The sequence below is a fragment of the Phytophthora cinnamomi genome (assembly GCF_018691715.1).
Source record: "Phytophthora cinnamomi strain GKB4 chromosome Unknown Contig95, whole genome shotgun sequence".
Taxonomy (NCBI): Eukaryota; Oomycota; class Peronosporomycetes; order Peronosporales; family Peronosporaceae; genus Phytophthora; species Phytophthora cinnamomi.
The window spans coordinates 324,810-351,869 of record NW_027151028.1 but is presented as its reverse complement, the minus strand read 5'-3'; the positions used below and the strand labels follow the sequence as shown (position 1 = coordinate 351,869).

The 27,060-nt window shown below is 54.5% G+C and overlaps 14 protein-coding genes across 15 annotated transcripts; 5 read left to right on the top strand and 9 right to left on the bottom strand.

Annotated features, from left to right (window-relative positions):
- Positions 1 to 167: 167 nt before the first annotated feature.
- IUM83_16717 (putative serine protease family S33) lies at positions 168 to 1,215 on the bottom strand (the record flags this gene model as incomplete). The annotated part of the gene is made up of 2 exons (XM_067941621.1): positions 168 to 741; positions 827 to 1,215. The coding sequence occupies 2 exons, from the start codon at positions 1,213 to 1,215 to the stop codon at positions 168 to 170; spliced, it is 963 nt and encodes a 320-aa protein (XP_067783839.1).
- A 1,076-nt stretch (positions 1,216 to 2,291) lies between these two features.
- Positions 2,292 to 2,814, bottom strand: IUM83_16716 (putative serine protease family S33; the record flags this gene model as incomplete). Its single annotated transcript, XM_067941620.1, has 2 exons — positions 2,292 to 2,300; positions 2,365 to 2,814. 2 exons carry the CDS (start codon positions 2,812 to 2,814, stop codon positions 2,292 to 2,294), a joined length of 459 nt encoding a protein of 152 aa, XP_067783890.1.
- Positions 2,815 to 3,147: 333 nt separating this feature from the next.
- IUM83_16715 (Serine protease) lies at positions 3,148 to 4,149 on the bottom strand (the record flags this gene model as incomplete). Its single annotated transcript, XM_067941619.1, has 1 exon — positions 3,148 to 4,149. One exon carries the CDS (start codon positions 4,147 to 4,149, stop codon positions 3,148 to 3,150), a length of 1,002 nt encoding a protein of 333 aa, XP_067783888.1.
- Positions 4,150 to 4,359: 210 nt separating this feature from the next.
- IUM83_16714 (putative epoxide hydrolase) lies at positions 4,360 to 5,629 on the top strand (the record flags this gene model as incomplete). Its single annotated transcript, XM_067941618.1, has 4 exons — positions 4,360 to 4,506; positions 4,601 to 4,646; positions 4,710 to 4,799; positions 4,902 to 5,629. 4 exons carry the CDS (start codon positions 4,360 to 4,362, stop codon positions 5,627 to 5,629), a joined length of 1,011 nt encoding a protein of 336 aa, XP_067783889.1.
- Positions 5,630 to 5,981: 352 nt separating this feature from the next.
- On the top strand, positions 5,982 to 7,147 carry IUM83_16713 (putative epoxide hydrolase; the record flags this gene model as incomplete). The annotated part of the gene is made up of 3 exons (XM_067941617.1): positions 5,982 to 6,149; positions 6,232 to 6,367; positions 6,450 to 7,147. 3 exons carry the CDS (start codon positions 5,982 to 5,984, stop codon positions 7,145 to 7,147), a joined length of 1,002 nt encoding a protein of 333 aa, XP_067783887.1.
- A 238-nt stretch (positions 7,148 to 7,385) lies between these two features.
- Positions 7,386 to 8,396, top strand: IUM83_16712 (Serine protease; the record flags this gene model as incomplete). Its single annotated transcript, XM_067941616.1, has 1 exon — positions 7,386 to 8,396. The coding sequence occupies one exon, from the start codon at positions 7,386 to 7,388 to the stop codon at positions 8,394 to 8,396; it is 1,011 nt and encodes a 336-aa protein (XP_067783809.1).
- Positions 8,397 to 8,694: 298 nt separating this feature from the next.
- Positions 8,695 to 8,970, top strand: IUM83_16711 (Serine protease; the record flags this gene model as incomplete). The annotated part of the gene is made up of 1 exon (XM_067941615.1): positions 8,695 to 8,970. The coding sequence occupies one exon, from the start codon at positions 8,695 to 8,697 to the stop codon at positions 8,968 to 8,970; it is 276 nt and encodes a 91-aa protein (XP_067783840.1).
- A 1,086-nt stretch (positions 8,971 to 10,056) lies between these two features.
- Positions 10,057 to 10,647, bottom strand: IUM83_16710 (putative secreted RxLR effector protein; the record flags this gene model as incomplete). Its single annotated transcript, XM_067941614.1, has 1 exon — positions 10,057 to 10,647. The coding sequence occupies one exon, from the start codon at positions 10,645 to 10,647 to the stop codon at positions 10,057 to 10,059; it is 591 nt and encodes a 196-aa protein (XP_067783886.1).
- Positions 10,648 to 12,653: 2,006 nt separating this feature from the next.
- Positions 12,654 to 13,607, bottom strand: IUM83_16709 (putative serine protease family S33; the record flags this gene model as incomplete). Its single annotated transcript, XM_067941613.1, has 1 exon — positions 12,654 to 13,607. The coding sequence occupies one exon, from the start codon at positions 13,605 to 13,607 to the stop codon at positions 12,654 to 12,656; it is 954 nt and encodes a 317-aa protein (XP_067783843.1).
- Positions 13,608 to 13,812: 205 nt separating this feature from the next.
- On the bottom strand, positions 13,813 to 14,929 carry IUM83_16708 (putative serine protease family S33; the record flags this gene model as incomplete). Of its 2 annotated transcripts, none has more annotated exons than XM_067941611.1 (2): positions 13,813 to 14,398; positions 14,499 to 14,929. In XM_067941611.1, 2 exons carry the CDS (start codon positions 14,927 to 14,929, stop codon positions 13,813 to 13,815), a joined length of 1,017 nt encoding a protein of 338 aa, XP_067783841.1. The 2 variants fall into 2 exon arrangements, with proteins under 2 accessions (XP_067783841.1, XP_067783842.1); XM_067941612.1 differs by having other exon boundaries at positions 13,813 to 14,311.
- A 1,064-nt stretch (positions 14,930 to 15,993) lies between these two features.
- On the bottom strand, positions 15,994 to 16,989 carry IUM83_16707 (putative serine protease family S33; the record flags this gene model as incomplete). The annotated part of the gene is made up of 1 exon (XM_067941610.1): positions 15,994 to 16,989. One exon carries the CDS (start codon positions 16,987 to 16,989, stop codon positions 15,994 to 15,996), a length of 996 nt encoding a protein of 331 aa, XP_067783848.1.
- Positions 16,990 to 17,280: 291 nt separating this feature from the next.
- IUM83_16706 (Vacuolar amino acid transporter 4) lies at positions 17,281 to 18,807 on the bottom strand (the record flags this gene model as incomplete). Its single annotated transcript, XM_067941609.1, has 1 exon — positions 17,281 to 18,807. One exon carries the CDS (start codon positions 18,805 to 18,807, stop codon positions 17,281 to 17,283), a length of 1,527 nt encoding a protein of 508 aa, XP_067783847.1.
- Positions 18,808 to 19,819: 1,012 nt separating this feature from the next.
- Positions 19,820 to 21,367, bottom strand: IUM83_16705 (Vacuolar amino acid transporter 1; the record flags this gene model as incomplete). Its single annotated transcript, XM_067941608.1, has 1 exon — positions 19,820 to 21,367. The coding sequence occupies one exon, from the start codon at positions 21,365 to 21,367 to the stop codon at positions 19,820 to 19,822; it is 1,548 nt and encodes a 515-aa protein (XP_067783883.1).
- Positions 21,368 to 22,787: 1,420 nt separating this feature from the next.
- IUM83_16704 (paladin-like protein) lies at positions 22,788 to 24,599 on the top strand (the record flags this gene model as incomplete). Its single annotated transcript, XM_067941607.1, has 12 exons — positions 22,788 to 22,808; positions 22,868 to 22,922; positions 22,997 to 23,015; positions 23,090 to 23,149; positions 23,213 to 23,345; positions 23,417 to 23,524; positions 23,596 to 23,669; positions 23,733 to 23,839; positions 23,914 to 23,942; positions 24,021 to 24,343; positions 24,410 to 24,442; positions 24,515 to 24,599. The coding sequence occupies 12 exons, from the start codon at positions 22,788 to 22,790 to the stop codon at positions 24,597 to 24,599; spliced, it is 1,047 nt and encodes a 348-aa protein (XP_067783815.1).
- Between the last annotated feature and the right edge of the window lie 2,461 nt (positions 24,600 to 27,060).

The window sequence follows — 27,060 nt, the reverse complement described above, 5'->3', positions numbered from 1 at the left end:
GTAACCTTACTTGTTCAACACTGTTGAGCAAGTAAGCAGTGTTGAATCCACACTGTCCATGATCATGGATAGGATGACACACGCTAAGAAATACTACAGTTGTCGATTCAATTCAATTACGCGCAAGGCGCGCACTTCAACTTGCCTACGTCGCGGCAGGTTGCAGTTCACGCCCATCTGGCACGGCGGGCCCGCATCACGGTCTTCACTAGGCCGTCGGCGACCTCCTCGGAGAACTGCGTGTCGATGCCGTGGCCGCCGTGCTGGAAGAAGAAGGCCTGCACCTGGTCGCCCGGCAGCCGCTGCAGCAGCTTGACGGACTCCTCGGGCGGGATCAGGATGTCCTGCATGCTGCCGACCACCAGCACGGGGAAGCCCGCCCGTGCGATGGCCTGGAGCCGCTCGTCCGAGACGTAGTGCGTCTGCACGGCCAGGCCCTGGCACAGCAGCGCCTTGTAGCCCGCCGGCTTGTGCCGGTTCGGCAGCGTCGAGTAGTGCCGCTCCAGCACGCTGCGCACGTCCCGGTCGCCGATGGACCGGTCGAGGAAGTCCGGCGGGTAGTTGAGCGACACGGTGTTGCTGACGACTCCCGTCTGCGTCGGCGAGAAGATGGCGCCCAGCAGCGGGACCATCGAGCGGATGTCCGGGATGTACCTGCCCCGGGTTGTCACCAACAGCGACAGCGAATCCACGCGCTCGGGGGCTGTGCACGCCAGCTCGATGGAGATCATGCCGCCCATGCTGCAAGACAATAACATCCAAGCCACCAGCGTCAGATATGATATCGCTGCGCTCCATGCGGTGAATTGGGACGTCCGCCACTCACCTGATGCCGACGAAGTGGGCTGATTCCCATCCGAGATGGTCCAGCAGACTCAGCGCGTCTTCCGCCATCTGGCTGGTAGTGTATCTCCCCAAGGGCGCGTCGGTGCCGCCCACCCCGCGGTTGTCGAAGGTCAGGACGGTCAAGTTCCTGCCCTGCGTCCTGGCGTCCCATTTCTTCATGAGCATGTCGATCACGGGCCCCCACTGCTCCTTCAACTGCAGGAAGCCCATGATCAGCACCAACCGCTCTTCGGGCAAGTCTCGACACTCCGGGGTCTTTGCATCCGCGTTGGTCTCCAGCATGTACTCCATTTTGATGCCAGTCGCCACTTGTGCCGTGTGCACGTGCTTCTCTGCGAAGTGTTTGGGCGTCGAGAGCAGCGCCTCCATATGCCGACCCGAGGTGAATCCAAGGGACTCGATGAGCGGCATTTTCATCGGAAACTTCATACCAACGAGTGCGTGCGTTGGTGGTGACTATGACGCGGACGATTTCTTAGTGAGCTACCATCGAGGCCCTGCGCCGCGCCACGCGCTGTGGCGATGTCAAGATCAGTTAGCGGTACCATCGCATGAGCGCCATGTGTTTGCCACGGACCTAGCAAACGAGGCGGTATCCATATCCAAGGCGATCGCAATGATGCGGCAGTTCAATGTTAGCCATCATTGATGCCTTACATTCAACTGGACGTGTACAGTGTATTTGCTTGGCTCGCGAGCAAGGCCACATTGATTGAGATGTAAGCAATGCACATGAGTTCCAATCAACAGTACACTTGATGTTGTGCTGGTTGTTACGTTTTCATGAACAACGATATAGGGATACCCACATCGCTACAATAGGCTCTCGTCAATTTTTTTTGAGAGTCGTAGACTCCAAACGTGTACATGAAGCCCCAGAGCTACCATCAATTCCATTCATAGTTCTGCAGTTTTGCGAGTTCACTAATTAGAAGATTCGCCAGCTTGGATCGTCTTGATGATATCCTCAGCAACCTCATCGAGATACTGAATGAAGGCCCCGTGGCCCGCATCCTCGTACACAACCATCTTGGAATGATCACTTGACAGCAAGTTGTACAGTGTTTGGGTCTCTCGAGCTGGGATGACCACGTCCTTCGAACCACCGAGCACGAGGATCGGGAAGTGCTGGTCACGGATTTCATGTAAGCGTGCGTCCGAGACAAAATGTGAGAGCACGGCTGACCCCTGACCAACGAAACCAAACACCCGTGGTGTCTCCCGATTCTCCACAAGGTACTTGTGGCACTCGAACATCGCTTCGTAAATGCTGCGCGACTCGTTTTGCATTTCTTGAGATAGGAATTTAGGCGGATACAGCACCACGAGCAGGTTGTGGGTTTCCGTGTCAGCATCGCTGTGATCAAGTGTCCTGGTCATTGGAAGCACGCCATTGCACGCCGGGACATACCGGCCTCGTGTTGTACACAACAGCGACAATGACTTTACTCGCTCTGGAGCCATGTGAGCCAGCTCGAGCGAGATCATGCCACCCATGCTGTACCCGACAACATGTACCTGCTGCCAGCCGACGTGATCCAGCAGTGCGATAACATCTTCTGCCATGTTGCTTGTGGTGTAGGGCCCTATGGGTGATGTAGAACCACCGACACCTCGGTTGTCAAAAGTCAGGACTCTCAGGCGCTTGTCCGTCTCCAGCCCGTCCCATTGACGCAACATCGTCTCCAATGTCGGCGTCCAGGTCTCTTTCGTGTTGAGAAACCCCGTCACCAACACCACTCGAACTTCATTTTCGCTGGAGATATCATCTTCGGGCGGTGGCGTCCACGCGAGCGGGTGCTGGTGGAGTGCAAACTCGAGCATAATTCCCGTGCGGATCTTGACGCGTCGGACGTGATTGCTGTTAAAGTGGTACGGGGCCGTGTAGGCGACTTCCAAGTGGCGTTGAAGGCGAAACCCACTTCGCTCCATCGTGTTGGCCGTGGCCGTAATGCGCTTGGCACACATCGTTCTTGTGACCGCCTACGTAGATCACTGCGTTTTCCAGAATGAGCGATATAGAAGTCGAAGGTCGCTACAGAGCGAGATGATGTCATGTTTGAGTAGGACGATGTCATCGCAGTCCTAGATAGCATGAAGGTTATCCATGACGCCGGCGGCTAGCGAACTTATCTAAGAACTCGCAAACATTCGCAGACAAACACGACTGCCATTCCCTGAGCAGCGAAACCAGATCGAGGTAGTTATTACTGTGGACGTAATTCATGTAATTGCTGCATGATGTATTCAATCGACGTGGTGTTGCTCTCATACCACCATTAAGGCTCGTCCATCGAGTTCTTAGCAGCGCAGAATCAGCTCCGTGACGCCGTCTGCAATGTCCTCCGGGTACTGAAGGATAATACCGTGGCCACCTTGCTCGAAGAAAAGGGTCTGCACGTGGTCTCCCTTACAGTGCTCTCGCAATGTCTGCATTTCGCGCGGAGGGATCAGAATATCCATGGCGCTACCAACAAGAAGGATCGGAAAGCCGGCGTCGTTAATGGCAGCAAGCCGCTCGTCCGAAACCCAGTGCGTGCGGACAGCCAGGAGCTGGTTGATCACCCCGACATAGCTCGGTTTCACCCGCGCCTTGGCTCGCATTTCGAGATACTGGAACACCACGTCACGCCTTGTCTTGTCACCAAAAGACATGGGCTGGTCCAGATACACGTCGCTGAAGAGCAGTTTCAGCTGAGCCTCGGCGATGGCAGCTGGCTCCGTCGCATTCAAGCTCTCCTTCATGGGCCCCTTCGAGCGCGGGTCCTCCTCGAACTTGCCCCTCGTCGTCACCATCAGCGTGAGCGACTTCACTCGCTCGGGAGCTGTCGCCGCCAGCTCCTGCGAGATCATGCCGCCCATACTAATACCCGCGACGTGTGCACTCTCCCACCCGAGGAAGTCCATCAACGCCAACGCGTCCTGAGCCATTCCACTCGTGGTGTAGCGCCACCAGGGCACATCTGAGCCCCCCACTCCGCGGTTGTCGAAGCTCACGAGCTTGACGTTGCGCTTGCGGTCGACAGCGTCGTCCCATTTGTGCAGCAGCATGTCGATCAGCGGCGTCCAGGCCTCCTTGATGGTCATGAACCCCATGACCAGAATCACTCGCTCTTCCGGTGCATCGTCCGCCTTGGTCTCGTTCTCGTGGATGACGTACTCGACGGTGATGCCCGTCGAGAGCGCGGCCTTCTTCTTGACATCCGGGGAGAAGTGCTTCGGTCTGGCGTAGAGGGCGTCGACGTGGCGCTGGGTGGTGATACCTGCAGCCGACACCAGCGGGGACAACGGGGTTTCGACCATGCTCAAGACCTTCCACACGGTCTCTTGAAGTCTGCGGTCAGGGCTACTTGCCTCCTCAGAATGTGATTCGCCGTTCCAGCCTATACATGTAGGAATTTGTAGGAAGTCACCTAGAGTCGCTGACGTATGCACATTCTGTTCGTCAGTTCTGGTGTGCGTCACACCAATTTTGGATTGTTGACTCAACCGATCTTGAAGCGCAGTACAGTGATGGAGCCGAGTGTGTGGGAGCGATGGCCGCACGCCTTCGTGCAGACGCCCGGGGGCGTCCGCCTGCACTACGTGGACGTGGGGCCTAGGCGCGGCCTGCCCGTCGTGATGGTGCACGGGTGGCCCGACCTCTGGTTCGGCTGGCGGGTACGCTGCCATCAATGATACCTATACTTTTAAGTATTAAAATACTGTAACCAGTGATTTGCAACTGAAAGTTTTTATTATTATTATTTTCCAGCACCAGATCCACGCGCTCAGCGGCAAATACCGACTCATCGTGCCAGGTATTGCAACAAAAATGTGTAAAGTAGACCTCGCCTTTTTACTTAATGTTTGCTATCTTGTAGATGTCCGCGGCTTCGGGCAGAGCTCGACCCCACCGAGCACCGAAGCCTACGGAGCCAAGAACATTTGCAGCGACCTGGCGGCGCTGCTAGGTGAGGATTTATATTTGACCTCTTTAACAACTTTTTCTTTCATGGTCTCCGATATTTTGCAACGTCGGAGACTTATTTTCTTCGTCGTTCATGCCACTGCAGACGAGCTGGAGATCGACAGGGCCGTGTTCATCGGGCACGACTGGGGCGGCCGTCACGTCTGGAGGTTCAGTCTCTACCATCCCGAGCGAGTCATCGCTGTCTGTGCGGTGTGCACTCCGTACGACCCGCCGAGGAAGAAGTACCTGTCGCTGGAGGAGGTGGTGGAGAGGGTGCCCCAGTTCAAGTACCAGCAGTTCCTGGCCAACACCGACGTCTCCGGAAAGGTACTGGATGCCTCGCCTCGTCGGCTGTTCACTGCGATGTTTCGCAAGCCGTCGGAAATGGGGCCTCGCGAGACTCGCATGTCGCTGCGGAAGACGCTGATGGCGGTCGACTCGGACGTGGACCACCTGGTGTTCACCCAACGGTCGACGCTGCTATCCGAAGCCGAGCTGGAGTACTATATCGAGCAGTACTCCTTCAGCAAGTTCGCCAGCACGTGCCAGACCTACGCCACAGGCAAGATCGACTTTGAGAATGAGCTGGACCTCCCCAGAGTGGTCAAGCACCAGGCGTTGTTCATTGGCGCAGCTAAGGACGCGGTGCTCAAGCCCGAAATGGCACGAGGTATGGCCAAGGTGGTGCCGAACTTGGAGATGAAAGTCATCCAGGATGCCGGCCACTGGGTGCTCTGGGAACAGAAGGAAGAGGTGAACGCAATCTTGTCGGAGTGGCTGGCGAGGGTTGCTGCAGGAAAGCCGGGTAGCAGCCTGAGCGCGAAGCTGTAAGACCCAGGCGTCATTCATAGTGTTTGGAGGAGCTAAACGGACTGGTCAATCGATTGCTTTTCGTGTCGCGAGTGCCCCAAAGTGTCAGCGAATCAGTCCCGTCGTGAAGTTCGTGGTCAACGCCATCGACTGATTAGATTTACGGATTTTCCTGCCCGTAACACTGATTAGCTGACCTGAAAATGCTCCAGCGCCTTGTCTACCCAGCTGTCGCCCGACATCCCGATGATCACCATCCCATGAAAACTTCCGTCTCCGCCCCACAAGCGCCCAAGTTATTAAATAATTGATCCGCGAGTGCCTCAAGAAGCTCAGTCAACAATTTTCCGCGTTCCCTGCAAGTCAAGACAAGATGGCGGAAGCTCGCACGTACCTGGACTCGTCCGTGTGGACGCAGTGGCCGCACCACTTCATGACCACGCCCGAGGGTATCAAGATTCATTACGTGGACGTTGGTCCAAGGGATGGCCCTCCGGTCGTCATGCTGCACGGCTGGCCCGACCTCTGGTTCGGATGGCGGGTGCGTTGCATACTATTCGACCATCGAATTCCTCCACATATGCATGTATTCACCAACGTCATGTTTTCTTTTCGCTATGTAGTACCAAATCCAAGCACTGTCACCGAAGTACCGCTTGATTGTCCCGGATGTCCGTGGCTTTGGCCAAAGCTCCACACCGCAGGAGTTGGAGGCTTATGGCACCAAGAACATCACGAATGACATCGTTGCCTTGCTCGGTAAGCATGCTGTCTAGTTTCGAACTTGTTGGTGACGTGTGGAGTCAATTGTTAATGGTGGTTTTGCTTTAATTGTCGACAGACGCACTCAAGATCGAGAAGGTTGTGGTTCTGGGCCATGACTGGGGTGGTCTTAACGCCTGGAGGTTCAGCCTGTACCACCCGGAGCGCGTGCTGGCCGTGGGTGGAGTGTGCACGCCTTTCGTGCCGCCGCGCAAGCAGTACGTGTCGCTCGAGGATATGTGCAAGTTCTTGCCCCAGTTCCAGTATCAGTTGTATTTGGCGGACGCGAAGAACTCGGGCAAGGCGTTGGATGCGTCTCCACGCCGCCTGGCGACTGCCGTCTTCCGCCGCAAGTCCGAGTACGGCCCGAAGGAGGAGGCGCTGCCACTGCACGAGTACCTGCAGGTCATCGACAAGGATGTAGACCACATGATGTTCACGGAGCGGTCGTCCATGCTGTCGGAGGAAGAGCTGCAGTTCTACGTCGACCAGTACACGCAGAGCAAGTTCACGAGCGCCAACTGGGTGTACGCGACCAAGCAGATTGACTTCGAGACGGAGAAGGACCTCCCGGGCACGATCGAGCATCCTGCTCTATTCATCGGTGCGGCGGACGACCCCGTGCTCAAGCCGGAGATGGCGAAGACCATGCCACAGGTGATCCCGAACCTGCAGATGGAGGTGGTCGACGACGCCGGCCACTGGGTTCTCTTCGAGCAGCCCGAAGCCGTGAACTCCATCCTGTCCAAGTGGCTGGCCGAGGTCACCAGTCCATAAGCTGGTTTCGACTGTAGTACGCTAGCATCGCAGTAAGCTTTAACTCAAATGCCACAAAGGCCTTGTGATGCTCCGTCGTCCACAGCTTCAATGTTGTTGATGAAAACGATCGCTATACATCTACTGCACATCTCGACGGAGTGCTCTTATGCCTCCGTTTGACCGCACTCACTCACACACCGTGAGTTCATTCTCCATTCTTCCGTCTTCCGTGCAAGGCGATTCAAGGACAAGTAGCATGGCAACCGTGGATGAAACCCCGTTGTCCCCGCTAGTGTCGGCTGCAGGTATCACCACCCAGCGTCACGTCGACGCCCTCTACGCCAAACCGAAGCACTTCTCCCCGGATGTCAAGAAGAAGGCCGCGCTCTCGACGGGCATCACCGTCGAGTACGTCATCCACGAGAACGAGACCAAGGCGGACGATGCACCGGAAGAGCGAGTGATTCTGGTCATGGGGTTCATGACCATCAAGGAGGCCTGGACGCCGCTGATCGACATGCTGCTGCACAAATGGGACGACGCTGTCGACCGCAAGCGCAACGTCAAGCTCGTGAGCTTCGACAACCGCGGAGTGGGGGGCTCAGATGTGCCCTGGTGGCGCTACACCACGAGTGGAATGGCTCAAGACGCGTTGGCGTTGATGGACTTCCTCGAGTGGGAGAGTGCGCATGTCGTCGGGGTTAGTATGGGCGGCATGATCTCGCTGGAGTTGGCGGCGACAGCTCCCAAACGGGTGAAGTCTCTCACACTGATGGTGACGACGAGAGGCAAGTATGAAGAAGACCCGCGCTCGAAGGGGCCCATGAAGGAGAGCATGGATGCGAAGGAGCCGGAGGCCATCGCCGAGGCTCAGCTGAAACTGCTCTACAGCGACGTGTTTCTGGACCAGCCGATGTCTTTCGGGGGTAAAACACGGCGTGAGGTGATACATGAGTACCTCGAGTTCCATGCTAAGACCCGCGTGAAGCCACTTGTTCGAGGAATGGTGAACCAGGTCTTGGCTATCCGCACGCATTGGATTTCGGACGAGCGGTTTGCTGCCATCAACGGTTCTGGTTTCCCGATTCTTCTGGTCGGGGGTGCGATGGACATCCTCATCCCTCCGCGTGAAATGCAGACACTGCATCAGCATCTGAAGGGTGACCACGTGCAGACATTATTCTTCGAGCAAGGTGGACACGGCATCTTCATCCAGTACCCGGAGGAAATCGCAGACGGCCTCACAGGGCTGATTTTGCGCTGTTAAAGTGACGACGAGCTTCTTGACGATGTTGTTATGTGTTGAGAGATCAGTCGAATTACGAGTGACACAACGAATAGTAAAATACTGGAAGATTCTTCTGTCTACGAATTCTCGGCCACGAAGCTTGTTTACTGGAGACCATAATTGTGAGTGAACTCTTTGGCGACATCGCGGGGGTGCATTATCGCAAAAGACTGCTCAACAAACGTATCATGTTTTTGCTACATAAGCTGCACTGCAAAGCTCTACGTTTGTTGTTAAAAAACTGCTAATTGCTACGACAGCATTGCACATTGCAACCATGGCATCCGCCCAAGAAAACTCTTTACGTCCGCTAGTAGCTGCTGAAGGTATCACTTCGCTTCGGCACATCGACGCCCTCGACGCCACTTCGAAGCACTTCGGACCGAATGCCAAGAAAAAGGCTGCGCTTTCGACGGGTATCACGGTCGAGTACGTCATCCACGAGAACGAGACCAAGGCGGACAATGCACCTGAAGAGCGGGTACTTCTCATCATGGGGTTTATGTGTGCTAAGGAGGCCTGGGCCCCATTGATTGACATGCTGCTACACTAACTCTGTCGCTGACAACGTGCAACTCGTGAGCTTCGACAACCGCGGAGTTGGGGGCTCGGACGTGCCTTGGTGGCGCTACACCACGAGTGGAATGGCGCTGGATGCTTTGGCGTTGATGGATTATCTTAACTGGGAGTCTGCACACGTTGTAGGTTTCAGCATGGGCGGAATGATCTCACTGGAGCTTGCTCTCACAGCTCCAGAGCGAGTGAAAACGCTCACGCTTATGGTGACAACTCGAGGCAAGTACGTGGAAGACCCTCGCTCGAAGGAGCCCATGAAAGAAAATATCGATTCTATAGAACCGCAGGCCATCGCCAAGGCTCATCTGAAGTTACTCTACAGCGATACTTACCTGGACCAGCCGATCTCCATCGGGAACACAGCGAGGCGTGAGGTGATGTATCAGTACCTGGAAGATCGGGCAAAGGCACGGGAGAAGCTGACATACCTCGGAATGATCAACCAAGTCCTGGCAATCCGCACGCATTGGATTTCTGATGAGCGGCTTGGTGCCATTAACGATGCTGGTTTCCCGATTCTTTTGGTAGGGGGTGCGATGGACATCCTCATTCCTCCGCGCGAGATGCAGACACTGCGCGAGCACTTCAAGGGAGACCACTCTTCTTCGAGCAAGGTGGTTATGGGGTCTTCTTTCAATACCCAGAAGAAATTGCAAATGGCCTCACGGAGCTGTTTCTGCGTTAAAGGCGCACGCCAGTGCATTGCCTTGGTGACGGCTAGAACGCTGAGATTGAACATGCAGCAAACTGGGAAACTGTTCTATCAACGCATTGCAAATTCTTCAATAGGGGCTTCTGGCCCAATTCACCAGATTTTACTTTTTGAGGGATACCAACAAGTTGGCGAACAAATTTTGTGCTCACAGACCGAGACGGGGATTCACGGACAGTTACTACAGGGAAGCATACAACATATCCTAGTAAGCATAAAAAACTACATGAAGCGCACAACATTGTTCAATTGAACTGGCTGAACCTGACTGAAATGCTGAGCTGAGAGCAAGATTTAAAATCTTAGCCTCTACCCAGTAGACTGTGTTTCGTATCATCTCACCGTAGCCGCTTAAGCCCTCGTTGGGTTCATCATGCCATAAGCGATGTAAATGACAGCAGCACCAACCGTGATCCCGAGGGCAGCAACCACAGCCTTCTTGAGTGCAGACATTTTCTTCGGTTCCGCCTTCTTCATTTCTTCAGCGAGGACCTTCGACAATTGGGCCATCATGTCTTTGCTGATTTCGCCCTTTCCGGCGGCTTCAGAAACACCCTTGACCAGTTTTGCAACTTCATCGTCCGTCTTCCCGCCCTTGGACAACATCTTCGTCAGTTTCGCTGCATCACCGCCCACCTTTTTCTGCTTAGCCACCTCAGCCATCAGCCTGAGTTTTGCATACTCGTCTTTGGTGAGTTGAGAAGCCTTCTTGACATTAATGATTTCCTTGGCGATCTTCCGGAGGGCAACGTCTTCTTTTACTCCCTCGATCCACTTACCGGATGCCACAGCAGCGTTGCGTTCCTCCTCGACAGCACCCAATAGGCGAAGGCGCCGACCAAATGCAGGAGCACCGTTGCTGCGCAGAATCGCGGACTCAGCACTGACGCTGGTTGCAGTGAAGATCGCGACGACCACAGCAACAAAAACAGTAAAGCGCATTCTCGGTCTTCTTGAAGGAACTTTGGAGAGAAGGTGAATTTGCAAATGAAGGACTGGGCAGTGTTGGCGGCGGTTTAATATCTTAATCAAAGTTTGTCCCTCCAAGATAGCTAATCGGACAGGCAATCCGGGTTTATGCGCTAGTTGATTGTGAAGAAGCGGTTGCTACAACAGTTTTCTGGGAACAGTTTTGCGATGTTGAGGCTCGCTCGCATGTGCATTAAAGCATTGAAGTAAAATTGCTTTGATGCTAACTGTTGGAGTCCCTAAGTTGAACGCGAGTCACTTGTTTGAGTTGGCGAAGGGTGATCGCAGCTGTATGGACAGTCCCCTAAAAACAGAAATTCCGTGGATATGTGTGGAGTGAAACAGTGCGGGGTGCATTGCCACCACAACAGAGAAACTTCGATGTTGGTGTATGTTGTATGACACAAGCACAGTAATCACTGATGCCATGCAGGCAACGTGCCGGAAGTCGAGCAAAACACGCGCAGGTTAGTCGGTTATCGTCGATTTTTGTCCGTGTCGTCCCTCAAACAAAGTTGTGGTTCTGTCAATTTGGTATAAGTCATGCTTTAGCTGGTGTTGGGTCCCAATGGTAGATTATTTTCCGGGTCGTATACGAGTCGGCCTGATGTTTAGTTTAGCAACCTTTGATTGCCTAAATTGGGCTCCTTGTGCGCGCCCAAACTAAATCATGTCAGCTTTGATGCCGAGTAAAAGCGTACAACATCGACAGCAGACTGCGCCGGACTTACAAATACTTCCATTACTTTGTTTCGTATATGCATAATTCTAAACGCACAGTGACACCCCTTAGCGCTGTGTTACTTGACGTAGCACGGATATAATCCTATGTGGGCCACTAACGTTGCTTAGTATAAAGTGGTGACGGATTTGTGACCCCTTTTTCAGTTCCTCCGTATAGGATAGTACTGTATGTTTCCTTCTACTGCTTACTTCAACATAACATATTATGTGAACACACTGGTTAACTGTAGCGATAACTAGCTACATGTATTCAAACTAGCCAATATTTTCCAGTATTTATTGCAAGTACAATCGGAAATCACGCCCATATTCCGGTATGGCCCGCAAACACAGCTTACGGTTTAGAAAACAGACAGAACCAGGCCCTTAAACCAAGTAGAACTGGGGTCCTGCAGATCGTTTCTTGGGTGATATTGTCCGTCTTCGCTGCTGCAGAGAGTGCAGTCGCCATTTGACCGAGTTTTCATCGATCTTCTCACCAGCAGAAATCATCTTTCTCAGAGCAGCGTTCTCGTTCGCCTCCTAAGTATCTTCTTACTAGAGTCGACACCAGCCAGCCCTCGGATTTTATTTCCAATAGATTACGGACTCCAATACCATGATCACGTTGGGAGAACGAAAACAAGACTGGGCAAACGACAAGCGAGCTGCGCTAACCTTGAGAATGAAATTATCTGTTGCTGGTAGCGTGCATTTTCTTCATGTAGTACCCTCTCCAAAAAAACAAAATCATTACACTCAAGCCACCAACTAGACACAAGATGTCGCGATAATGACAAGAGCTTTGCAGGTTCCACCGACAGACTCCTACTGCAGGAGAACTTGACTGCAACCAGGATCCCTCGTGACATGCTCAACACTTATCGCACCTGCAGGGATATTGTTGAGAGTCTTAAGCTGCTCTAGGATCTTTTCGCAAAGCGCTGGCCACAGTCATAGGGTTCTTCCGAAAAAGGTTTCTTCAACTGACCTCGAAGTTGAAGCCTTCTCTTCAGTCCCCCGTGCCATTCTCGGTTGCGTCCTTGATGGTTTCGGATCGTGTTGCCACCGTCAGTAGACGTGTGGAAGTCACCCAGACGCACGCGTTTTACCAGCGAAGACTCGTACACATAATATGTGCATATTATACAGGAGCATGGCAACGTGCTGAGCATACGACCCACTTCCAAACGACATTTCATATTCAAATGAAGTGAGTCGAAATCTCCTCCTGCAAACGGAAAATGGACGCTGAATCAATTCGCCGCTGCGGGTTGTTTGGCCCTCTGCACGACCTCCATGATGTTGCCGGCGATCTCGTCAATGTGCTGCAAAAAGCACCCGTGCCCAGCGTCTTCGTACAGCACAAACTCGGTGTGGTCGCTGGCGAGTGCCTTGTCGAAGTGGAGCGAGTGCGAAACGTTGATGCACTGGTCCGTCTTGGCGCCAACGATGAGGATCGGGAACTTTTGGTCCCGGATCTTGTGCAGCTTGTTGTCCGAGACGCTGTGAAGCACCAGAGCTGCCGTCTGGCCTAGAGCACCAGACGACGACGGCGCCCCCAGCGTGGCCGCCACGTGCTTGTGATACTTGAAAAACACGTCGCGCATAGTGCCGTTGTCCCCGTTCTTGCTGGCAAGGAACGGCTCCGGGTACAAGAAGGATAGGATGGCGTTCGTGACCTTGTCCGGATCCGATGAGACCAGCGTTGTGAGGATCGCCGGGTACGCCGAAGCATCAGGGGTGAACGATCCGGGGCTGGTCACCAGCAGTGACAGAGACAACACCCGCTCCGGGGCGGCCAGCGCAATCTCCTGCGAGATCATGCCACCCATGCTCACTCCTGCAATGTGGGCAGTCTCCCACCCGACGACGTCCAGCAGCGCCAGCGTGTCCTGAGCCATCCCCGACGTCGAGTACTTCCCCCACGGGGCATCCGTGTCACCCACGCCGCGGTTGTCCAGCGTCAAGACCTTGAGCGTCTTGCCGGGATACTTATGGTCCCATTGCGTGAGCAGCCCGTCGACCAGCGGTGCCCACTCCTCCTTCCGGTAGCTGTAGCCCATGATCAGCACCAGCCTGGTCTCGTCCTCCGCGCTCCCTTCGCCCACCTCCTGAACGAGGTACCCCATGGTGATCCCCGTGGTCACCTTGGCCTTCTGCACCGCCTCGGGCGTGTACACTCGGGACGCCGCGTACTTGGACGCCATGTGCTGCTCCAGTCTTGAGAGAGTCATCTTGAATGTCAGACAACTCGGCCGTCTTGAATCGAATCGAGAAATGAACGTGCTGTGCTGGTCGACTCGAGCTGCTGCTGAGCGGAGACATCAGTCATCCGCGCAAAGTGGGACTCGCATCGACGGGATCACTTGAGGTCATGCTTTGAACGTCCATTACTCTGCTTAGTGCGTCGATTTATTCTGCTACAGGGGGCGGCGCCGCCCGACGCATGGTCTCGATCACCTCCTCGGCGATTTCGTCCGCGTACTGGCAGATGGCGCCGTGGCCGCCCTCGTCGAAGAAGAGCGTGTGCACGTGGTCGCCGTTGAGGTGCTCCCGCAGCACGATGGACTCCTCCGGCGGGATGACGTCGTCCAGCATGGCGCTGACGATCAGGATGGGGAAGCCGGCCTCGTTCATGCCCTGTAGCCGCTCGTCCGACACGAAGTGCGTCTGCACGGCGGCGGTCTGGCCGATGACGCCGCTGAGGCTGGGCTCGGGCCAGCGCTTGAGCTGCAGCTCGTACATGCGCGCGATGGCGCTGCGCACCGTGTCGCCCGTCTCCGCTATCCGCGTCTTGGCCAGGTACTGCTGCGGGAAGAGCGTGTCCACCATGCTGTTGGCCTTGGCCGGCACCGTGAGCGAGAAGGTCTTGCGCACCATGAGCCCCAGCGAGCGGCCGCTGGCCTTGTACCTGTCACGGCTCGTGGACACGAGCGTCAGCGAGCGCACGCGTCGCAGGTCGAGCAGCGCGAGCTCCTGGGCGATCATGCCGCCCATGCTGCAGATATAGGTAGGAAGGTGATGGTACAGTGCATATGTAGCAACGGAATGTCAATAACTCTAGAGAGCGACGGTCTCAAGTGCAGTGCGGGCCGCACCTGCCGCCGACGATGTGCGCCGAGCGCCAGCCGATGTGGTCCATGAGCGCGAGGATGTCCTCGGCCATGGTGCGCGTCGAGTACATGCCGAAGGGCGCGTCCGTGCCGCCGAAGCCGCGGTTGTCCAGCACGAGGATGCTGAGCCCCACGCCGCGCTGCTTCTGGTTCCACTTGGGCAGCAGCGAGTCGATGAAGTGCGCCCACGTGTCCTTGGGCTGCATGAAGCCGGCGATGAGCACCACCTGTTCCACGCCCACGGCCGCGTTCATGGGCGGCCGCTCCAGCACGGCGTAGCTGGCGGTGATGCCCGTGGCCAGGAACGCCTCCTTGGCCGTGCCCTCGGTGAAGTACTTGGGCGCCGCGTACAGCGCGTCCACCTGGCGCTGCGTGCAGATGCCCGGCGCGGACACCACCTCGGGCTCGAACGGCATCGGGCTGTACTTGTTGCCTTTCGGGGCAAATCGAAAAGTGACTGCGCATACAGGCCAGTGGAGCGCGCGGCACCGGCTATGCCAGGCGAGCGCGCGTGCTACACGGACGCGGTGCTGATAACGTCTGGGCGTTTGCGCGTCCTGGTTCATGTTGTCACTTCCTGCAGCCGTTGACCCTGAACCGGAATTGTGGAGAACAAATACGAACCGAAGAAGAGAAGACGTTTGTTTGCCATGGACGTCTGGATTGAGGACGTTGGAGAGTACGCGCCACAGCGAGACGCAGCCACCATTGAGTTCGAGCGGCGTGGCGAGTGGCGAGCACGACGTTGAAGTGCTTGTGGCGAGGCGAGTGCCGCTGCAGCGATGGCTTCTCGTCCGTGTTTTTTGAGACGAGGTACGACGGAGAGGGAGCGGAGTATGCGGACGTCGCTCTCACTAAAGTGCAGGGAAGACCGCACTCGTGCATCCACTCGGCCAGTACATGGAGGGAGGACACGGGCGACGTCTTGACCCACGGTGGAGGCGACATGGACTTGGATGTCCCGGGGACGCAGCATCACGTTATCTTCGCCCCGACACTGCCCTCAGCCCGAGACGATCAAGAATCTCCGGCCCAACTTCGACTGGCTGTGGAGATCGAGCCGTGCAGCAAAACGCTGGGTGTAACTCAGAAGTGCTGCCTTCGTTTCTTCGAGTTGCTGCCGGAACTGCGCGCCGCACTCCTGCTGACGTTTTTCCCTCGCCTGCAGGACACTTGTGACACAACCTTTGCATGTGTGGCTATCGTCTACTGCGCGACGCCCCAGGTGAGAACCAAATAGTGGTTGGTGACGCGGTTTGCTTTGGGAGTGTTCCTCTCGACCCCATTCCTGTACGACTACCGCGAGGCACGACTAGCTGAAGATTATGCTACGTTGTGTTGAAAGCCAAATTCAAACCACAAGTACCTCAACAGGTCGTGGCGAGTTCCGACACCGAGACACTGTACATGCATCCAACGGCAGTAGCCGCAGCGTCCCTCATACTTGCACCTTTCACCTCATTCCCCACGTCCCGACACGTTACAACTTGGCGCGTTCGATGGTCTGCGCCAGTCCGTCGGCGATCTCCTCTGCGAACTGGAAGAACGCGCCGTGTCCCCCCGTCTCGAAGAAGAGCGTGCGCACGTGGTCGCCCTTGAGGCGCTCGATCAGCGCGACCGAGTTCTCGGGTGGGATCAGGATGTCCTGCTTGCCCCCGATGATGAGGATCGGGCAGCCCGCCTTGGCCACCTGCTCGAGCCGCTCGTCCGACACGAAGTGCGTCAGACACGCCACGCCCTGCGCCACCAGCGCGTACAGCGGCGGGTAGGCGTTCTCGGACTGCGGCGTGGCGTGGTATTTGGTCAGCACGTCCTGCACGCTGAGGTCGTCGCGGCCGTCGATGGGGTTGGCCAGGATGGCGCTCGGGTACAGCAGCTCCATGACGCAGCTCATGGAGCCGCCCAGCACAGAGCCCAGGAAGGGCCGCCACATGCGCGGGTGCGGCAGGTACGCGCCCCGCGTGGTGACCAGCAGCGACAGCGAGCGCACGCGCTCGGGCGCCGCGGCCGCCAGCTCGATGGCGATCATGCCGCCCATGCTGCCGCCGATGACGTGCACCGAGTCCCAGCCGAGCTGGTCCAGCAGCTGCAGCGCGTCCTGCGCCATGAGGCTCGTGGTGTAGCGCGCGAGGGGCGCGTCGCTGCCGCCGGCGCCGCGGTTGTCGAAGCTGAGCACCGTGAGCCGCTGGCGCGGCCGGCGCGCGGCCCAGCGCTCCAGCAGCAGGTCGATCACGGGCGCCCAGCCCTCCTTGGTCATCATGAAGCCGTTGATCATGAGCAGCCGCTGCTCCGGCAGCTCCGGCGCCTCGGGCTCGCCAATGCTCTCCAGCGCGTACTCGAGCGTCAGGCCCGAGCGCAGCGTCGCCCGCTGCACGCGCTCCCTGGAGAAGTGCTTGGGCGCGGAGCGCAGCGCCTCCAGGTGGCGCTGCGAGTGCAGGCCCAGCCCCTGGAACGTCGGCACGTCCTCCAGCTTCATGACTCGGCGGCGCTTGGGCAGGATCCGATCAGGATCGCGAAGTGATGGACGCACGCCATGCCGAAAGTGATAGGCATATCGTGTTTGACAGGGGAACGTCAGTTGCCACAAACAGGTCGGCCCGTTGCGGGGTTTCTTGTTTATTTGTGGCACGGTCTTGATTTGACCTAGAGTTCACGTTACCTATGCTCCTGGAGCTCAAATCTGTAGTGTTTTAAAACTTGTAGGGACAAAAGCTACATTATGATATATTGGTGAACCGCCAAACAACTTGCTACCGTACTTCACAGTCTAGTTGGTGCTGTTGCGGACGTAGTACGGCTCGTCCTGGTACTCGGCGTCGCAGTAGGGGAACGCGGTGTCGTCTTCCGACGGAGTGAAGAGCTGCTTGCCCGCGTGGATCATCATATAGAAGCCGGCAAGACCGCACATGACCATCACGAGGATGGACGCAGCCTTGTCGAGGACCGACATCTTCTTCCAGAACACGCGCGTGTAGATCAGCACCGGCATGATCATGCAGTTGACGGTGTGGGCTGTGGAGCCCGTGAAGTCTTCGAGGTCGAGGAACTTGTCCTGGGCGGCAACGGCGACGATCACCATGAGGACAATGATGGTGATACGCAGCGCAATGTAGCGCAGCGTGTTCTTGACGCCCTTGTACGGCTCACGGAGCTGCTCCTCCGTGATCTCCTCATTGAACTCGAGAGCGGCACGAAGGTGGGACATCCGGCCATCAGACTTCTCAAGCAGGCTTGGGCGGCCAGGCATATCCTGAGGCGTGGTGACCTGCACGTACGACTGTTTGTCCTGCAGCTCCAGGTCCTGGTCGATGATCTCTTGGTCCTGCTCGGCGTCAAAGCGGATGATAGGCGCCGTCTTGTGCATGCCCAGCACCAGACGCTCAGCCATGTAGAACGCCGGCATCATCATGGTCGAGAAGGCGATAGAGATGTGAACTTGCATGAACAGGTAAGCCATCACCACAGCGCCACGGTTGGCGCTGAAGCCCAGAGGAGCCACACCCAACGGGTTCGACGTGTCAACGATGGAGTACAAAATGTTACCCGAGATCTGGCAGCCACCAGCAGTGTAGCCGGCCAACGCAATCGCGAAGAAGAAGGCCGAGATAATCAGCATGGTGACAACCACCACGCGGGGCATGCGCTGGGGCTGGGAGTGTTCGCGCTGCAGATCCGGAATCACAATCGAGGCTCCATAGGCCAGAGCCAAGTTACCGAAGCACGTGAGCACCTGGTGCATCGACACATCGGGCTTGGGGATCGACGGGTGGCCACGCATGTTATACTGCAGAATCGACACGGCGATGATATCGGCGATGGCAGTGCCCATGCAGCCAGCGAACGCCATACCAGCGCTCTCCTTCAACGTCGGGATCAGGCACACCGGGACAACCATCAGTGCCATGAAGATGATCCAAAAGGTTTGGCTGAAACAGTCCGGGAAGAGTACTTCCAGCAGGGTGCTGCCGAGGATCAAGAAAGCGCACGGTACGAGCACGCACACCCCCATTTGGGACACCACGGTGAAGAAGCGGCCCCACTTGCCGAACGCCCACTCACCGAGGTCGCCGTACGTCTTGACTGAGGACGGAGCGGCCAACATTGCCATGGACAGCTTCATGGCGGCGTACGTGTTGGCGAACATCATGAAGCCCAATGCAACTGTAGCATACACGGGTCCGGCACGAGCGTAGTTGGAAGGCATGGCGAGCGAGCCGATACCGAGAACGCAGCAGAAGAGGTTGAAAGCGGTCTTGGCGTCGTCCATCGTGATGAGCGCCGACGTGGAAGCCATTGTGATGTGAACGGGTTGGACCCAAGCGATGTCTGTTGTTGCTTTGTTGCTGCTGCTGTACGACTTCCTCAAGAAGAGGTGAATGTGAAAGTGAGCGTACTGAAATGCGGTGCACGGGACAACTAAACGTGAGTGTCGCGACCTTGCCGCCGCTGCAGTGTCGTTTCGCAAAATGCATCAGCGCAAATGTTTAGATGCAGATCGATGACCGCCACCCAGGAAAGCGCTTGTGGCGCGTGTGTATCTCCGTTTAAGCAAGCAAGGTCGAGACACACGGCTAGGGAAAGCATAGACGCGCACTGCACCTCCACCAATCGGTCAAAAGCGTAGGTTACAATTACCGTAAGAACGAGATTTGCTCAGCGCACGTCGTTGTAAATCTGACCATAGACGCTGAAGGAACGAAAGGCTCTTCAGCGTACAGCCTTTCAAAATCAACAGGCTCTACAGCGCATGTACCGAGGCTCCATTGCAAGACTTCTGCGCTTTGATAGCAGTCTTTGTAGGCTCGCTGTCACATACCCGTCCACTGGATGTCAACCATTGCGCCTCAACGCCGTACCACGCGATCTTTTTAGTCTACGAGGTGATGGGCATCGCCCATCATCCTGTACCTTTACCTGTGACGCGGCAGATATCCTCGACTGTCTCGATAAGCTTGATGCCGCTTTAATGAACACCGTGAACAGCGTGTTCTCACTGCAGCGTACTCGTGGTGTCGCCCTCCCCCCATGTAGAAAGCAGCATTGTGCCAAGATCGTCGAAAAAGGATAATGCCAGTGATCTTTTCTGCACATCTGGCAAACAACTCTACACTTTTGCGTCGTACTCTCCGTTTAACTACCTAGGTAGAACGCTATCCAGGTCGATGCCAACGAACTACGCAGCAAAAGCCTAGCGTAATGGGTAAGTATTGTGTTGAACTCATTGAGTACTGTCACACATGGATTGACTTTCTTACTGTTAGGATTCGATGAATACTATGATATAGTACCAACATGCTTCCAGTTGCTTAGTTGGTGTTGTTGTGGACGTAATACGGCACCTCCTGGTACTCCGCGTCACAGTATGGGAATGGAGTGTCGTCGTCCGACGGGCTGAAGAGCTCCTTGGCGGCGTGGATCATGACGTAGAAGCCCGCGCAACCACAGACAACCATCACGACCATGGACACGCCCTTGTCAAGAACCGACATCTTGCGCCAGAAGATGCGCAGGTAAATGAGGAGAGGCATGATCATGCAGTTGACCGTGTGGGCGGTAGCACCCGTGAAGTCCTCCAGATCCAGGAACTTGTCCTGGGCCGCCACGGCAATGATGACAAGGACAACAATGACGCTGAGGCGCAGCGAGATGTAGCGGAGCTTGTTCTTGGCACCCTGGTACGGGGCACGGAGCTGCTCCTCTGTGATCTCCTCGGGGAACTCAATGGCAGCGCGGAGGTGCGAGATACGGCCCTCGGACTTGTCCAGCAAGCTCGAAGCCGACACCTGGCGGTTGGCCATATCCACAGGTGTTGAGGCCTGGACGTACGACTGCTTCTCCTGCAGCTCCAGGTCTTCGCTGATGTGGGCAAGGTCGGCGTCGGGGTCGAAGCGGACGATAGGGGCGTTCTGGTGCATGCCCAGGATCAGACGCTCGGCCATGTAGAACGGCGGCATCATGAGCGTCGAAAAAGCCATGGTAATGTGCATCTGCATGAACAGGTAGGCCATCACCACAGCGCCGCGGTTGGCGCTGAAGCCCAGAGGGGCCAGGCCGAGCGGGTTCGACGTGTCGACGATCGAGTACAGGATGTTGCCCGACAACTGGCAGCCACCGGCCGTGTAGCCAGCAATGGCGACGGCGAAGAAGAATGCGGAGATGATAAGCATTGTGACCATGACCACGCGGGGCATACGCTGCGGCTGCGAGTGCTCACGCTGCAGGTCCGGAATCACGATCGAGGCACCGTATGCCAGAGCCAAGTTACCGAAGCAGGTCAAAACCTGGTGCATCGACACGTCGGGCTTGGGGATCGACGGGTGGCCGCGCAGGTTGTACTGGAGCAGCGACACTGCGATGACGTCGGCAATAATGGTGCCCATGCAGCCGGCGAAGGCCATACCGGCGCTCTCCTTCAACGTCGGAATCAGGCAGATGGGGACGACCAACAGGGCCATGAAGATGATCCAGAACGTCTGGCTGAAGCAGTCCGGGAACAGCACGTCCAGCAGGGTGCTGCCGAGGATAAGGAAGGCAATAGGCACCAGCACACACACGCCCATTTGGGAGATGACGGTGAAAAAGCGGCCCCACTTGCCCAGAGCCCACTCGCCAAGGTCACCGTACGTCTTGACCGACGACGGAGCAGCGAGCATCGCCTTGGACAACTTCATGGCGGCGTACGTGTTGGCAAAGATCATGAAGCCCAGGGCGATGGTGGCGTAGAGAGGACCCGCACGAGCGTAGTTGGAGGGCATGGCCAATGAGCCAATACCGCAGACGCAGCAAAAGAGGTTGAACGAAGCCTTGGCGTCGTCCATGGTAACCCAAGTCGACTTGGAGTTGAACGTGATCATCGTGGAAAGAAGACCGAGGCGAGTTGTCGTCGGGTTTGGTGCTGCTAGGACTCCGAGCAAAGGCAAATTCCAAAGTGAGCAAGCAGCCTTGAGCAGGACGTCGAGGACGGCGTGCTCAGCCACTTCTTGCTCCGACTCTTCGTCGAGGCTCGTTCTGGTGTTTAGATGTTTAGATGCCATCCTGGTCGCTCTGATTAGACGACCGGCGACCCGGGGCTTTGCACTAGGCGCTGCATTGCGCTGCACCGTTCAGCAAGCAACAACAACATGACTAGCGAAAACATAGACGAGCTGTTCAGCTCCACCACCAATCAAACGAAGGATGCGCGTGTACTAAAGTGGCTTACCGCGGAGAGCGAGTGCAGCAAATCTTCGCCTGGAGCCGACATGTCGCCTCAAAACTCGCATAGAATGACTCGTGGCTTCTTCCGCTACGGCACTTTTAAGGGCCGTAGACGCCTGAAGCGGCGTTGGCTCGTCGTCAAGAGCTCTTGTTCGAACTACCTTCTAGTCCGCCGACGTTAAGTGTCCATTTCGGCAGTTACTCCTCGTCACATGCAGATCATACTCGTCTACGATGCCCATCTCCTACTGAGATGGGCATCGTAGACGAGTATGATCCGGTGACTCATGGGGGATGCTCCGCAGTGAAGTTGAGCAGTGCTTTCATGATACAGCACCGCAGAGTTCCAACAAGCCACCGTCTTGGACACTAGCACGACGTTTTGAGGGGTCTTGCTCGCCTTGAAGTTGGCAGAAATGCAGTTTGACAGCTGAAGTTTCGGCGGTCTGCACCCTCTGGACTCGGCGGGCCTTTCTAGCGGACTTCACCGCGGAGCAAGCAACATGAGCTGCGGGCGGCATCTTTACCTACGTTACAAGCTTGAACATGCGCAGACATTGGCGCTTAGACGGGTGACACACGCAGCGTAGCCGCCCTGCGATTCGCTGTTAAACACGCCGAGCCTCGCAGTGTTGTTGAGCGCTGCACGGCACGGTAGCGTTGTGGTTGAACGCTAGCGTTGGTGTGCTTCAGATCAGCAACTGCAAGTGACAGACCAGGGGCTTCATCCGATTGAAGACGTGGATTAACAACGATTGCGACAGTCCGCTCCCGGGAAGAAGTCCGACAGACAGTAGACGGCGGGTCGACACGTAGTGTTCCATCGGTTTCCTCCGGCACTGAGCATGCCATAGACCCATGTTGTGCAGCAACAACGCATATCCAATCTCTACCGTAAAGGAAGCGTATTAATCATTCCTGTCGTTTGGGCTAGCAAAGAGCAATACCCTGGTATCTGCAGTAGTTAATAAGTACAGGACCCAATCGTTGCTTTCGTGTAGAAAGTATCGCTCGCCTTGAATAGGCTTGGGCTCAATTTGGCCGCGAAACGGCAACCAGGGTCCTTTAGTGAGGAAAATGCAGGCCAAGCAGTACGAGGTGCGTGGGCTACCCTTTGCGCCTACAGCTTGTGATCCTCATGCGTAATGCCCTTGCAGGAGCGTATCCTGAAGCTCCAGGATGCACTCGAGATGCAAAAACTCAAGAATACATGTAGGTAGCTAGTAGCTACATGTTGTTTGGTAGCAGAACTGCTAAACATGTTTGTGCTGGTGCTGGTGCTGCAGCTCAGCTGGGCCGGATCCGGTACGGCTGCAGTGTTTCCAGTCACGATTGAGATTTTTAGCTCTTACTTGTAACGTGGCAAATTGTCGACTCAGGACACTTGAAGACCAGCTGGACAAAGCGCAGATAGCACTTGAAGAAGAGCGCGATGAAAAGTACGTGTGCAGAAGAGGCCTTAAATGCTCAATACCATAACGTTTGCTGTTGCCTTGACGCAGAGAGACGATTTTGAAGAACCGGCAAACCAACCGACTCTTGATGGAGCTGCGAGAAGAGCGTGTGCAAAGGCTGCAAGATCTGGAAGAGATTTACGCAAAAGACAAGAGGTTGGAAGCCATGGCAGCCGAAATGGTAGAGCAGTTGCTTAGTTTTCTTTGTGCTGTTTCATTTTCTAAGAATCTAATGTGCGCGCAACCAACCAGTCGGCCGCTACCCAAGGGATACACCAGGTGAACGAAGAGATTGCCCATAAGGATGCCGAACTCGTTGGACTACGTGCAACTGCGCGATGCAGTGCAAAGTTGCTCCAGGTCAGACCCTCAGTTCCTTTTGTGAAGCTTTTATTAAAGTACAGTATTGGACCTTACGTATCTGCGTGTAGAAAGCAGAACAGGACTTCCTCATCACGCACCAAGACCTAGAAAATTCACAGCTCAAACTTCTGGATTGTAAACGGTAGGGACTACCAAATTATTCTTATGGCGATTGTCGTGACACGTAACCACCCCATTGGCTTAGCAAACTATCGATCAAGGAGCGTGAGGTGCGCGTCTGGATCGAGAGATACGAGCAAGTCATGATGGACCTCCACGCTTCGCAATTTCGCCTAACGCAGCTGGCCCGAGGTAACTACAGTTCCATTGACTGAGGAAAGTTGTTTGGCCATGATACGATACTAACCTTGTACTTATCCTGCTAGATGCTAGTTCGAAGGAGGCCGCTCTGACGGTATTCTTTTCCAAAGTACACCGTGGTAGCTTGTTTTCTTCTAATCATTATTGACATCATATTTTTTTGCTGAAGTAGCGAGGGCACGCAATAGATATCGAACATCCTGCCAACGGAGTGGCGAGTCTTCGTGCTCGCCCAGTCGCTTTGATGAAACCTGTCGGACTACACGACCGAGCCGTTCGGAAATATCGTCGGGATCAAATTCCGAACCGCGCCCTAGCAGGCACAGCCAGCATAGCCAGTTTGCAACCCGCGTCTCACTTGAAAGCAGTGCGCTCGGCTGGATCCCTACCTCATGTCCATACACCAGGGATGCCATTGCCCGAGTCGAAGATTGGTATTAGCCGTGATTGCTTCCAATGTACAGCAGCAACACCGCTTATCACAAAGAAAAATCGGTGCGTTCCAGTAGTAACTTTGAACTGGGCATGCGCTTGCTGACGTTTCTCGGTTTATGACAGCAGGCCTGACATCACTCGAGACGAACGCGATACGCCGTACGAATTGAGTTTTGTTTTTCACTTTCATTCCTAGATGTTGTAGTCACGTTCGGTAATATTCGTTGACAGAGAAAACCAACCAGGGTCGAAATATCTTGGCTACGGCCTCGGTCTTCTCAAGAGGGACCTCATAGTTCCTGCTAACAACCTTTAACTAACACTTTGGCCAGCGTGGTCGTCCAGCTGTAATTGTCATGAAGTATCAAAGTCAATAGCTGTGGCCCCTACTCACTTGTCATTAGTATTGCTCAGCTGTTACCATCGGCACAACGGGTATGCTTTCCTGTTACCTGGTAAATTTCATATGCTATTTCGTTGTTTACCTAGACCAAGTCGTAGATGGATACAGGAAACAGTGCTTGTTGGTCGGTAAACGTGAGAGTGCGGGGTGGGCTAGCCTGTTACGTTTCGTCCTACCAACATGTATTTTGCGAGCTGTGCACGCCCTGATATTTATTGTGCTAGTCACAGCCACCCTCGTCCTCACTGGCCACTGCTTAAATGTTTTTGTTGCCATGTTCGGATGAAGTATACCATATACTTCATCCGAACACGGTAACAATATATATAAGATATACTGTATATCTACTACATTGTGCTCATGGTATGCTTTTCGATAACAGGTTTCCAGGTCAACAGATATGCAACAGATAAATAGTGCTTGCAACAGGCGAGCAGTGACTGTGGAGGCCCAACAGACGAGCAGGGGGAGAACAACAGATAATAATTATTTCCCACAAGACAAGCCAGCAACAAGTACGTCTGTGTGATTACAGTGTTGAATACGCAGAGTCAACTTGTCGCCGATAGATACCGCATTTAAACCACACCATTCAGTTAGATACATCCAGTATCTGAAACGTCCCGAGGTCCCAACCGCAGTACTCCCAATGCTGCCAGTACATTTGCATAGTTAAATGTACATTGAACGTATGCTAAGTATGCAGCTTATGGTGACGTTTGTTGATGTACCGAGTGGCTCCATCCCATTGTAAAATTTGCGCCACATTGCGGCGATTTTGCTGCTCTAGCACGTGTAGGTTTGTCTTAGGCCGCTGGATTTGGTGGTGACAGTGCCTGAAAAAAATATAAATACAACAATTATAGTATCATATTGACGGAATAACTTATTATTGGGAAATCGAAATTTCCGTAAAATATGAAATTGTAAATATACTGTGCTTTTCGAGGTGTAGTTACCTTTGTGGTCTTATCGAACGACTAACATCAATGAACTTCGCCAATTTTCCCTTCCAATCGCGTCGACAACCTCATTCCTACAATTGACTAGTGCCAGGCCGAGTTCCTGGTCAGTCGCAGGTGTGATACTGGGATCTCAAGCACATAGTTTATTGTTTGGTAGGAAGTTTCATAATGATTACACCGTACCAACTCAAACATGTGTTTATTTTTATTGGATTATGTATTATTGGTGAGCAATGTATTTCTATAACTTATTATACAATTAAAAAACTAATTCAATTCCATATTTTATTTTCCGAGGACTGGTTGTTGATTCAGTGTCCGGGTTTATTTTTCGGACTCTCCGATTGCTGTCCACCTCATCTCGTCCCCAGGAGTCTCAATCGCTTCGGATCTTGTTCGCTATATCCTCACCAAGTTTTTGATTGTTCGTATACACGCGGTGTGTTTTTATTTTCGGGCACGATCTGATAAGTGAAATCGAGCGCGAAAGTAAAAATAACTAAGTCACGATTTGTGTTAGATTCTAACATCTCATAAAGATGCCGCCGATAAGGGTCTAATGATTACATAGTGTAGTTCAACTGAGAGCGATCCCCCTCACTTTCAAACCCACCTCCTCCCAGCAACGCCCGTATCAATAAACTCTTGAGACTACCAGATGTCCGAAAAATAATTGCAATAAATAATTTATTTGAACTATTATGCTTATTGTTTATTGTCACCGCTCTAATACTATAGTGTTGGATCAATTATTGACAATAAATATAAAAAAGATGGCTGATCGCCAAATTCAAAAGTGATATATAGCCTGAACAACCCATGGGTGGTGTGCACCAGAGATCGCAAATGGTTACCCGCACCCGTTATTTATCCGTCTACCCGTACCGTGGTCAACTACGGGCGATTGCCGGACCGGTACCGGACATCCACCGGTTGGCCACGGCCAACCGAGACCTCCGGTTAAAACCAACAAGTCCTTACAGTACTATCACTACTCTCGGTCGCTGCCTAGATCGCTCTCTTGCCTTTATAGGCCAATTACTCGAGATAACGCACCAACCGAGCTCCCTCAGTAAGAAGATGTGAAGGCTGCACCAAACTGTAGTATCCTTGGCTTATCCCGTGAACGAAGCAATCACGGTCTACCGAACAAAACTATACAGGTAATCGTGGTCAACTACTCGATTATCGCGGCCAGCCACACGAATAGAAATGATCGCCCGGGCACCACCATCAAGCTTGCTCACATCTATTATTTAAACTGCGGTGAAGCATAGATATCCGCTGAGTGTATTTGTATATTAACACGTTGTAAGAGCACTACTCTCAATCGAAGCACTCAACTCCAACCAGCAAGCGACAAATGTCAAGGGCTCCTGGTTGATCTCATGATACTGGGTCCTTTGCGC